Source organism: Pseudorca crassidens, chromosome 3 (genome assembly GCF_039906515.1).
Source record: "Pseudorca crassidens isolate mPseCra1 chromosome 3, mPseCra1.hap1, whole genome shotgun sequence".
Classification (NCBI taxonomy): Eukaryota; Metazoa; Chordata; class Mammalia; order Artiodactyla; family Delphinidae; genus Pseudorca; species Pseudorca crassidens.
The window spans coordinates 135208961-135220974 of NC_090298.1; the positions used below are offsets into that span (position 1 = coordinate 135208961).

The following is a 12014-nucleotide window of genomic DNA, read 5'->3' on the forward strand; positions in this document are numbered from 1 at the left end:
TGGCTCTGGTGAGGAGGGCCCCAGGAGTTCAGGCCCACGCTGCCCCCATTGCTGTGTGTGGTGCTCGGGGGCCTCCTCTTTCTTGATGTAACGATGAGATCTGCAAACTGCAGCTTAGATCAAGGGCAGGCGCTCTGCTCCCCAAACCCAGCTGTGTGCTGGCATTGGTGCCCACGGTGGAATTTGTGGATGATTAACCCGCATAAGATGTTTGTGCGGGGCCCCCAACGTGGGGGGCCGGGAGCAGAGGCAAAGGCTGGAGCTTTCCGTTTCCTGTGCTGGGGAGAGCTGCCACAGGCGGTGGTTCCTCGCTGCTGCCAATCAGGGCTCCCGGGATGTTAATTAAGATTGGGTCAGTAGTGCCTCCAAACCCAGGCTGCTTCTTAGGGCTGGGTCCCGTGGTCACCATGGGGTGGCTCTGGTGAGGAGGGCCCCAGGAGTTCAGGCCCACGCTTCCCCCATTGCTGTGTGTGGTGCTCGGGGGCCCCCTCTTTCTTGATGTAACGATGAGATCTGCAAACTGCAGCTTAGACAAGGGCAGCCGCTCTGCTCCCCAAACCCAGCTGTGTGCTGGCATGGGTGCCCACGGTGGAATTTGTGGATGATGAACCCCCAGAAGATGCTTGTGCGGGGCCGCCCGAAGCTGGGGGGCCTGGAGCAGAGGCAAAGCTCTCCCCTTTCCGTTTCCTATGCTGGGGAGAGCTGCGACAGGCGGTGGTTCCTCGCTGCTGCCAATCAGGGCTCCCAGAGATGTTAGTTAAGATGGGGTCAGTAGTGCCTCCAAACCCAAGCGTCTTCTTAGTGCAGGGTCGCGTGGTCACCATGGGGTGGCTCTGGTGAGGAGGGCCCCAGGAGTTCAGGCCCACGCTGCCCCCATTGCTGTGTGTGGTGCTCGGGGGCCCCCTCGTTCCTGCTGTAATGCTGAGATCTGCAAACATGCAGCTCAGATCTAGGGCAGCCACTGTGCTCCCCAAACCCAGCTGTGTGCTGGCATGGGTGCCCACGGTGGAATTTGTGGATGATGAACCCCCAGAAGATGCTTGTGCGGGGCCGCCCGACGCTGGAGGGCAGGGAGCAGAGGCAAAGGCTGGAGCTTTCCGTTTCCTGTGCTGGGGAGAGCTGCCACAGGCGGTGGTTCCTCGCTGCTGCCAATCAGGGCTGCCAGGGATGTTAATTAAGATGGGGTCAGTAGTGCCTCCAAACCCAGGCTTCTTCGTAGGGCTGGGTCCCGTGGTCACCATGGGGTGGCTCTGGTGAGGAGGGCCCCAGGAGTTCAGGCCCACGCTTCCCCCATTGCTGTGTGTGGTGCTCGGGGGCCCCCTCTTTCTTGATGGAACGATGAGATCTGCAAACTGCAGCTTAGACAAGGGCAGCCGCTGTGCTCCCCAAACCCAGCTGTGTGCTGGCATGGGTGCCCACGGTGGAATTTGTGGATGATGAACCCCCAGAAGATGCTTGTGCGGGGTGGCCCGAAGCTGGGCGGCCTGGAGCAGAGACAAAGGCTGGAGGTTTCCGTTTCCTATGCTGGGGAGAGCTGCGACAGGCGGTGGTTCCTCGCTGCTGCCAATCAGGGTTCCCAGGGATGTTAATTAAGATGGGGTCAGTAGTGCCTCCAAACCCAGGCTGCTTCTTAGGGCTGGGTCCCGTGGTCACCATGGGGTGGCTCTGGTGAGGAGGGCCCCAGGAGTTCAGGCCCACGCTGCCCCCATTGCTGTGTGTGGTGCTCGGAGGCCCCCTCGTTCCTGCTGTAATGCTGAGATCTGCAAACATGCAGCTGAGATCTAGGGCAGCCGCTCTGCTCCCCAAACCCAGCTGTGTGCTGGCATGGGTGCCCACGGTGGAATTTGTGGATGATGAACCCCCAGAAGATGCTTGTGCGGGGCCGCCCGTAGCTGGGGGGCCTGGAGCAGAGGCCAACACCTGAGCTTTCCGTTTCCTATGCTGGGGAGAGCTGCCACAGGCGGTGGTTCCTCGCTGCTGCCAATCAGAGCTCCCAGGGATGTGAATTAAGATGGGGTCAGTAGTGCCTCCAAACCCAGGCTTCTTCTTAGGGCTGGGTCCCGTGGTCACCATGGGGTGGCTCTGGTGAGGAGGGCCCCAGGAGTTCAGGCCCACGCTGCCCCCATTGCTGTGTGTGGTGCTCGGAGGCCCCCTCGTTCCTGCTGTAACGCTGAGATCTTCAAACATGCAGCTGAGATCTAGGGCAGCCGCTCTGCTCCCCAAACCCAGCTGTGTGCTGGCATGGGTGCCCACGGTGGAATTTGTGGATGATGAACCCCCAGAAGATGCTTGTGCGGGGCCTCACGAAGCTGGGGGGCCTGGAGCAGAGGCAAAGGCCTGAGCTTTCCGTTTCCTATGCTGGGGAAAGCTGCCACAGGCGGTGGTTCCTCGCTGCTGCCAATCAGGGCCCCCAGGGATGTGACTTAAGATGGGGTCAGTAGTGCCTCCAAACCCAGGCTTCTTCTTAGGGCTGGGTCCCGTGGTCACCATGGGGTGGCTCTGGTGAGGAGGGCCCCAGGAGTTCAGGCCCACGCTTCCCCCATTGCTGTGTGTGGTGCTCTGGGGCCCCCTCTTTCTTGATGTAACGATGAGATCTGCAAACTGCAGCTTAGACAAGGGCAGCCGCTCTGCTCCCCAAACCCAGCTGTGTGCTGGCATGGGTGCCCACGGTGGAATTTGTGGATGATGAACCCCCAGAAGATGCTTGTGCGGAGCCGCCCGAAGCTGGGGGGCCTGGAGCAGAGGCAAAGCTCTCCGCTTTCCGTTTCCTATGCTGGGGAGAGCTGCGACAGGCGGTGGTTCCTCGCTGCTGCCAATCAGGGCCCCCATGGATGTGACTTAAGATGGGGGCAGTAGTACCTCGAAACCCAAGCGTCTTCTTAGGGCTGGGTCCCGTGGTCACCATGGGGTGGCTCTGGTGAGGAGGGCCCCAGGAGTTCAGGCCCACGCTGCCCCCATTGCTGTGTGTGGTGCTCGGAGGCCCCCTCGTTCCTGCTGTAATGCTGAGAGCTGCAAACATGCAGCTCAGATCTAGGGCAGCCACTGTGCTCCCCAAACCCAGCTGTGTGCTGGCATGGGTGCCCACGGTGGAATTTGTGGATGATGAACCCCCAGAAGATGCTTGTGCGGGGCCGCCCGACGCTGGAGGGCAGGGAGCAGAGGCAAAGGCTGGAGCTTTCCGTTTCCTGTGCTGGGGAGAGCTGCCACAGGCGGTGGTTCCTCGCTGCTGCCAATCAGGGCCCCTAGGGATGTGACTTAAGATGGGGTCAGTAGTGCCTCCAAACCCAGGCTTCTTCGTAGGGCTGGGTCCCGTGGTCACCATGGGGTGGCTCTGGTGAGGAGAGCCCCAGGAGTTCAGGCCCACGCTGCCCCCATTGCTGTGTGTGGTGCTCGGAGGCCCCCTCGTTCCTGCTGTAATGCTGAGAGCTGCAACATGCAGCTGAGATCTAGGGCAGCCGCTGTGCTCCGCAAACCCAGCTGTGTGCTGGCATGGGTGCGCACGGTGGAATTTGTGGATGATGAACCCCCAGAAGATGCTTGTGCGGGGCCGCCCGAAGCTGGGGGGCCTGGAGCAGAGGCAAAGGCTGGAGGTTTCCGTTTCCTATGCTGGGGAGAGCTGCGACAGGCGGTGGTTCCTCGCTGCTGCCTATCAGGGCTGCCAGGGATGTTAATTAAGATGGGGTCAGTAGTGCCTCCAAACCCAGGCTGCTTCTTAGGGCTGGGTCCCGTGGTCACCATGGGGTGGCTCTGGTGAGGAGGGCCCCAGGAGTTCAGGCCCACGCTTCCCCCATTGCTGTGTGTGGTGCTCGGGGGCCCCCTCTTTCTTGATGTAACGATGAGATCTGCAAACTGCAGCTTAGACAAGGGCAGCCGCTCTGCTCCCCAAACCCAGCTGTGTGCTGGCATGGGTGCCCACGGTGGAATTTGTGGATGATGAACCCCCAGAAGATGCTTGTGCGGGGCCGCCCGAAGCTGGGGGGCCTGGAGCAGAGGCAAAGCTCTCCGCTTTCTGTTTTCTATGCTGGGGAGAGCTGCGACAGGCGGTGGTTCCTCGCTGCTGCCAATCAGGGCTCCCAGGGATGTTAATTAAGATGGGGTCAGTAGTGCCTCCAAACCCAGGCTGCTTCTTAGGGCTGGGTCCCGTGGTCACCATGGGGTGGCTCTGGTGAGGAGGGCCCCAGGAGTTCAGGCCCACGCTTCCCCCATTGCTGTGTGTGGTGCTCGGGGGCCCCCTCTTTCTTGATGGAACGATGAGATCTGCAAACTGCAGGTTAGACAAGGGCAGCCGCTCTGCTCCCCAAACCCAGCTGTGTGCTGGCATGGGTGCCCACGGTGGAATTTGTGGATGATGAACCCCCAGAAGATGCTTGTGCGGGGCCGCCCGAAGCTGGGGGGCCTGGAGCAGAGGCAAAGGCTGGAGGTTTCCGTTTCCTATGCTGGGGACAGCTGCGACAGGCGGTGGTTCCTCGCTGCTGCCAATCAGGGCTCCCCGGGATGTGAATTAAGATGGGGTCAGTAGTGCCTCCAAACCCAGGCTGCTTCTTAGGGCTGGGTCCCGTGGTCACCATGGGGTGGCTCTGGTGAGGAGGGCCCCAGGAGTTCAGGCCCACGCTTCCCCCATTGCTGTGTGTGGTGCTCGGGGGCCCCCTCTTTCTTGATGTAACGATGAGATCTGCAAACTGCAGCTTAGACAGGGGCAGCCGCTCTACTCCCCAAACCCAGCTGTGTGCTGGCATGGGTTCCCACGGTGGAATTTGTGGATGATTAACCCCCAGAAGATGTTCGTGCAGGGCCGCCCGAAGCTGGGTCCCGTGGTCATCATGGGGTGGCTCTGGTGACGAGTGTTCATTGCAGCTCTATTTACAATAGCCAGGACATGGAAGCAACCTAATTGTCCTTCAACAGGTGAATGGATAAAGAAGTTGTGGCATACATGTATGATGGGGTATTACTCAGCTATAAAAATAAACGAAATTGGTTTATTTGTAGTGAGGTTGATGGATATAGAGACTGTTATACAGAGTGAAGTAAGCTAGAAAGAGGAAAACAAATACCGTATGCTAACACATATATATGGAATCAGAAAAAGAAAAGAAAAAAAATGGTTCTGAAGAACTTAACGACAGGAGAGGAATAAAGATGCAGACATAGAGAATGGACTTGAGGATATGGGGAAGGGGAGGGGTAGGCTGGGACAAAGTGAAAGAGTGGCATGGACATATACACACTACCAAATGTAAAATACATACTAGTGGGAAGCAGCTGCATAGCACTGGGAGATCAGCTCAGTGCTTTGTGTCCACCTAGAGGGATGAGATAGGGAGGATGGGAGGGAGATGCAAGAGGAAGGAGATAATGGGGATATATGTATACATATAGCTCATTCACTTTGTTATACAGCAGAAACTAACACACCTTTGTAAAGCAATTATATTCCAATAAAGATGTTAAAATAAATAAATACAAATAAAATAATAAAGAAATTTTTAAAAGTAATAATAAAAATGGAAAAGAAAAAAAAAACCAAACACACAAAGTTATGAGTAAGAGAAGAGATAGAAGTCCAACAGAGACTTTGGATTCACATCCCATTCAGTTTTCTTATTTTTGTAATAAAACATGTTACTTGGTAGTTATGAAGAGTAAATGTAAAACGGATGTTAATAACATCAGTTTTCCATAATTTTTATGAAAATGGATTGTCTTCTTTATTTGTACTGCTGCCTTTTCTTTATCATTATTAAACTGTTTGTAAGGTGGTATATTTAATAAAAAAAGATATTTATGTCATATAAAATGTATTTTTTTAAAATTTTGTACACTTAATAGATCAATCACATGATTCAAAGTTTTAAAAAACAACCATAAAAATGATGTATTGTTTTGTTCCATTGGTAAAACATGCAGTTGCAGGAATTTATTCACAGTAGTAGTGATGGATTTATTGAAACTTCCATACGATTTTCCTAGTCCATACAGTGACAAAACCATTTCAAATTTATGAAATGATTCCTTAAAGAATGATACTTAATTCTTAAACAACTGAGAATAGAAATAATCAACAAAACATAATATTGGTTCCTTTATCTTTATAACACAGTGGTCTAGAGACCCTTTTAAAAGGAACTTAATTAAATTGTGTTTAATTTAAAACATGTTAAATCTACTCATCAGAGACTCAGAGATATCACACCTGGCAGATTCCACTCAAAGCTGGAGTAACAGCTTTAGAGGACAGGGATAACTCCAGCCCAGGAGAGGTCTTGAAAAGCTCTGATAGCTCTGGGTCAATCATAGTCATTCCCCCCTTTGGAACTTATGTTCCTTGGTTAGTCATCACATTTTTATTAATCTTACCCCACTTCCTTGCTTGAATGGAAACTGAGCAGTAACTCTCTCAAGTGGAATTGCTTCACATCTCCCTCCCCTTGATTCAGAGTCAGTCTGGAATGATACATTCCTTGCTACTTAATGTTTTGCCCTGGCTATTGTTATCCCACTCCTTAAAAAAAAAATCCTTTAAGGCTCATGCTAGGGGAATACAGAACCCACTCTCCCCTCGTTGAGACAATTCACTAAAGCTACTGAGCACTCCCTCTCATTTACAGGTGATGCAGGATTATGACTTTCTTTCCTCCCAGAATTCTGGACCTCAGCCATGTGGCCAATTCATCTTTCTTCTCATGACCTGATTTATCTCACTTTTTCTTATACTTTTGACTTTTCTGTGATCCAAAACTAAACCCTGTATTACACTGCTATTTTGAACCACTAAACATCTATGTATCACTTCCTATCAATCCACATAGCACAAATACCTATTACAACTGCATTTTTTTTTAAACTCTGGACTTATGGTCAGTGTTTCCTTCACTTCCCTCCCATGTATTTATTTCCCTTGTTGACAATCTGAGACTCTAAAGTCCATTGTTTCCTTGCCTTTATCTTCAGCTGTATCCATAGAGCTGAGCCTGAATTCAAGGTGAACCTTGTCCTTCACCGAATAGGACTGAGCTAAAACAACTGAGTGGTCTTAAAGCAGAATACACAGACAGGTAGCTCAGTATCACATTAAACTGGTGATATCCTACTTCAACTAGGAACTCAAGTTTGCTCTCAAATCCACCTGTCTTCAGCCAGCTATCAATCCCATTTTAAAAAATGAGTCTGGAATGCCTTACCACTTTCTTCAAACCTTAACCTACATTCTTTGTGATAAATAAGAGCTGCTGACCTTGTCTCAGAAACACAAGCCATATAAGTCCTTGGATGGGAATTTGTCCAACTCCTAACTCTATTTCTTTGAACCCTCGTCAGATTAAAATTATTCTCTCCCTTCTGCCTCTCACACTAAATAAAATGTTTTCCCTATTGAATGCGGATATCTTCACATTTGCCCCCAGATCCCTTACTTTTCAACCTCAAGCCTTCAGTAATTAGTCTCTATATTTATTCCTCAAATTTTTGCTCACTAGTGGACCCTTGTTACAAGTATTCAAAACTTAATCAGATGCTAAAATCTTACATCTTACAAAAATACAACCACCCCTCCAATATAGGTATATTTATCTCATTCTTTCACAATTGCATTTCTCAGGGTAATTTTTTGCATATACACAAATGCTTGCATTTCCTTACAAGCCAGTCCCTCCCCCACTGTTATCAGTCTGATGTGCACTCTCCCCAGTCCAAAGATGCTGCCTTTCCCAGGAACAACAGTACCCTCTGTGTTGAGAACTTTGAGAAAAACATATTAATCCTCACCTTCCATGCTCAATGCCTCTTCCTTCCAGAACATTCTCTTCCCTTAGAAGAGTCTATACAACCACTTCACAATAACCCTTCCACCTCTGTGGTTATTCCTTCTTAGTCCCTTTTCAGGTTCCTCTCCTCTACTTAAAAGTTATGGAGTTATATTTTGAAAATCCTCCATGCTCTTTCACTTTTTTTTTTTTTTTTGGTTTACACTCTTTCTCTTGGAAATCTTATTCATTTCCATATTTTTGAATGTGATCTATGTGTTTTAAAAAATTCCTAATTTTTACCTCTCAGTCAGGTTACTCCTCTGAGCTCCAGATCCATACATCCAAATGTCCATTCAGCATCCTCATATGTGGGTCAGTAATCTTTTTTCCCCATATGCAGAGCCAGGCACCCATCATGTTTAAAATTAGAAAGGATCTTTTGGTAAGATAACTTAAGTCTTATTAAATGTAAGGCACAATCAATATAATCAGAGACAAAGATTTGCAAGATAAGATATTTGATTGTTTTTGGATACTCTGTCCAAAGGTCCAGATCAATGATACTTTCCAGCCTATATCACCCATTTCCTGTCCTATCTCAGATTCCAGTACATTGCTTTCCTTCTACCCTGTATTTGAACCAGATGGATCTGATGAGGACTAACAACAGTCCTCACAAGTCAAGTTCCAGGAGGAAGTGTGAACTTGGGCACTGGGAGAAGGAAGGTAAGAAGAACCAAGGACAGGTGGTGAGATGAAATTATATGAGCTAAAGAGTCAAACTGCACTTACCCCTGAAGCTCAGGGGTAGATGTGGAGCATATCACAAGTTTGTGAAGAGACTACAGACTGGTGCCACTTCACAGGAATAAATGATCCTAGATTTTCCACTCCTGAACTCATCATTGTGAGGCATTTCTATGATAGGTTACATTATCAAATCTAAATCAAACCAAACTCTTCTGTGTGGGCTACTGCAATGGCTCCAGAATCTCTTGTTCTCTTTCAGTCTTTTCTCTAAACAGTAGTGGGATTTGCACATGCAAAATATATCATGTGGGGGCCTCCCTGGTGGCGCAGTGGTTGGGAGTCCTCCTGCCGATGCAGGGGACACCAGTTCGTGCCCCGGTCCGGGAAGATCCCACATGCCGCGGAGCGCCTGGGCCCGTGAGCCATGGCCGCTGAGCCTGTGCGTCCGGAGCCTGTGCTCCACAACGGGAGAGGCCACAACAGTGAGAGGCTCGCGTACTGCAAAAAAAAAAAAAAAAAAAAAAAAAAAAAAAAAAATATATATATATATATATATATATATAGTGTCTTTCCAAATGGATACCCTTTGATAATGAATGATTTTTTTTTTAGTGTAAAATCCAAAAACCCTACAGGGCTTTGAATGACCTACATGGACTAGCTCCTGCCTTTCTCTCCAGACTCATCTATTTCCTCCATCCCCAGGTTCCCCTGGTTGCTTCTGCCATTTATGCCATGTTCTCTTCATGGACCACTATTTCCATTCTTATCCTTCTCATCCTGGAACTGTAGGTTAAAGTGCTACATAAACATAGAATGCTTTGCTATTGATGCTAAATGCTAAATGATGCTAAATGAATGTTAAATGATGATTTAGACCTTATTGTTCTATATTAATGTATAAGCTTACACTTTATTTCATAGCAATCATCACAAATATAAAGAAATAAATTATTCCTTTGATGACTCATTACATATTTCTCTCTCCCTCAAGACTATAGGCTCCCTTAAGGCAAAGTCTTCCCTGGCCATTTCCTGAGTAACCCAGACTGCAGCAAGGAGATTGGCATATATCAAGGGACTGAAAATATTTGTGGAATTAGTGAATAGAATAGTGGGCAGGATTAGTAGAGGTCTTCTAAATATTGATTGACTTAAAATATAAAAGTGTTTTAAGCCTTTTAATATAAAGACTTTGACTCCTAGAGCTCACAAGAACATATAATACTTTGGGCTTTTCTTTCCCTTCACTTTTTTCCCTTCTCTTCCCTCTTCTTCCCTTCCCTTCTCTCTTCCTCCCTTCCTTCCTTCCTTCCTTTCTTCCTTCCCTTCTTTCTTTTGTCTTTTTCCCTCTCTTTCTCCTTACACCAGTTACTTCCCCTCCACCTATCTTCTCTCCCTCTCCGCCTTCCTTCTTTCTTTTCTTTCTTAGAATTTACAAAACAAACAAACAAACAAAACCCTCCAAGTGACTATACTAAATCTTTGGCACTTCAAAAATCCTTCTTTGTTTTTTCCTGTCACTAAAAGATAATTCTGGTCAACACATATTTCACTTATCTTTTCTTTTCTTTTTTTGCGGTACGCGGGCCTCTCACTGTTGTGGCCTCTCCCGTTATGGAGCACAGGCTCCGGACGCGCAGACTCAGTGGCCATGGCTCACGGGCCTAGCCGCTCCGCGGCATGTGGGATCTTCCCGGACCAGGGCACAAACCCGCGTCCCCTGCATCGGCAGGCAGACACTCACCACTGCGCCACCAGGGAAGCCCTATCTTTTCTTTTTTTCATTCATTCATTCCACAGATATTTAACAAGCACTGAGAGCACCAGGAATTGAGTCTACAAGACAAGTCTCCTAACAGTACTTAAAAGATGTATAATTTTCTGTACATAGGCTTTATGAACTCAACAGTAATCCTTTCATAGAATCTGAAAATATTGTGTATGTAAACATCATGCCCTGGAATTATAAAGTCAGATTCCCATCAGAAGATGAAAGTGTCCAGGACAAAGTTGTCTCCAAAACTTTTTGATAGAGGCAATTTATCTTCTGAGCAGTTGTTGGCAAGGGTCCATAAAGAAGCTGTTTTATTATGGCTTGTGGAATTTAAAGTAATGCCAGTGATGGCATTTAGGTTTGAAGGCTCTGAACCTACCCCTCACTTATCCCTGAACTTAATCCACTCTGTATTCTGTGTGTTGATTTTCTTTATCCAATAAAGAAACCTGCCTTCGCTCTTACTCCATAGATGCCACAAGTCCTTCTCACGACTTTTCTAACAGTGTCTTTGAAGTCTTTGTTTCTCAAGCTGTAGATAACAGGGTTCAGCAGTGGGGTGACCACAGTATAGAAGACAGAAATAACCTTGTTGATTTCTGGTGACAGGTGGGGATTGGGGCAAACATACATGGAGACCGTGGTTCTACAGTAGATAGTGACAACAGCCAAATGGGAGCCACATGTGGCAAAGGTCTTCACTCGGCCAGAGGCTGAAGGAATTCTCAATGTGGAGGACACAATAAAAACATAGGACACAAGTGTAAGAAAAAAGCAAATGCACAGCACAGCAGTTGACAGGGTAAAGATGACCATCTCAGTGATATAAACATTGGAACATGAGGGCTGCATGAGGGGAGGGAGGTCACAGAAGAAACGATTGATCTGGTTGGGCCCACAAAAATCTAACTTGGAAATCATCAAGGAGGGCAGGAATCCTGTGCTGATCCCTGTCAACCAGGAGATTGCCACCAACTTGGTGCAGACCTCAGGACTCATCAGGAAAGAGTAGTGCAGTGGGCTACAGATGGCCAGATACCAGCCATAGGCCATCATGGCCAGAAGAAACACTTGGTAGCCCCGAGGAACGCAAAGAAGTAGAGCTGTGCTATACAGTCAGGGAAGGAGATGGCTTGGCCCTGGGAGAGCAGGTTGGCTAGGAGAAGGGGCACAATTGTGGATGTATAACAGATCTCCAGAAAGGAGAGGTGTTTGAGGAATGTGTACATAGGTCAGTGCAGTCGCTGGTCCTGGCTCACCACTATAATAATGACAATATTCCCTGTGACTGTGAGGAAGTGGATGAACAAGAAAATGGCAAAGAGCAACGTCCACCATTCAAGAACATTCTGGAATCCTAGCAGCTGAAACTCAGTAACAATGGACACATTTTGGGACTCCATTGCCTGTAGAGGAGAAAAACATTCTGGAAAATCACTGTACATAAGGCATAAAAATATAACTAATGATGTTTGGAACTTCAGAGACTAATTTTTTTAAATTAGTTCAGATCTTTATGTACTGCATTTTAGAGGAGCAAATGTATTAATTTCAATTTGCTTTTAAAAAATACATTTTGATATCAGAAGCTGAATATGGATATTAGGTTTTGGAAAGAACTTCAGCCAATTCCATTTGTTGGATTCTCTGACCTCTACAAGTGGTCTCAGGTCGAAAGATAGAGGCCAAAAAGGACTCTGATTGAAAGCAAACTTAGAAACCAACAATAACAACAAAGTTTA

At 48.0% G+C, this 12014-nt stretch overlaps 1 protein-coding gene across 1 annotated transcript; it reads right to left on the reverse strand.

Moving 5' to 3' along the window:
* Window positions 1-4271: 4271 nt before the first annotated feature.
* On the reverse strand, window positions 4272-11675 carry LOC137221027 (olfactory receptor 11L1-like). Its single transcript, XM_067730240.1, is given in 3 exon segments — window positions 4272-4856; window positions 10738-11336; window positions 11339-11675. Coding segments are annotated over 3 exon segments (1521 nt in total).
* Between the last annotated feature and the right edge of the window lie 339 nt (window positions 11676-12014).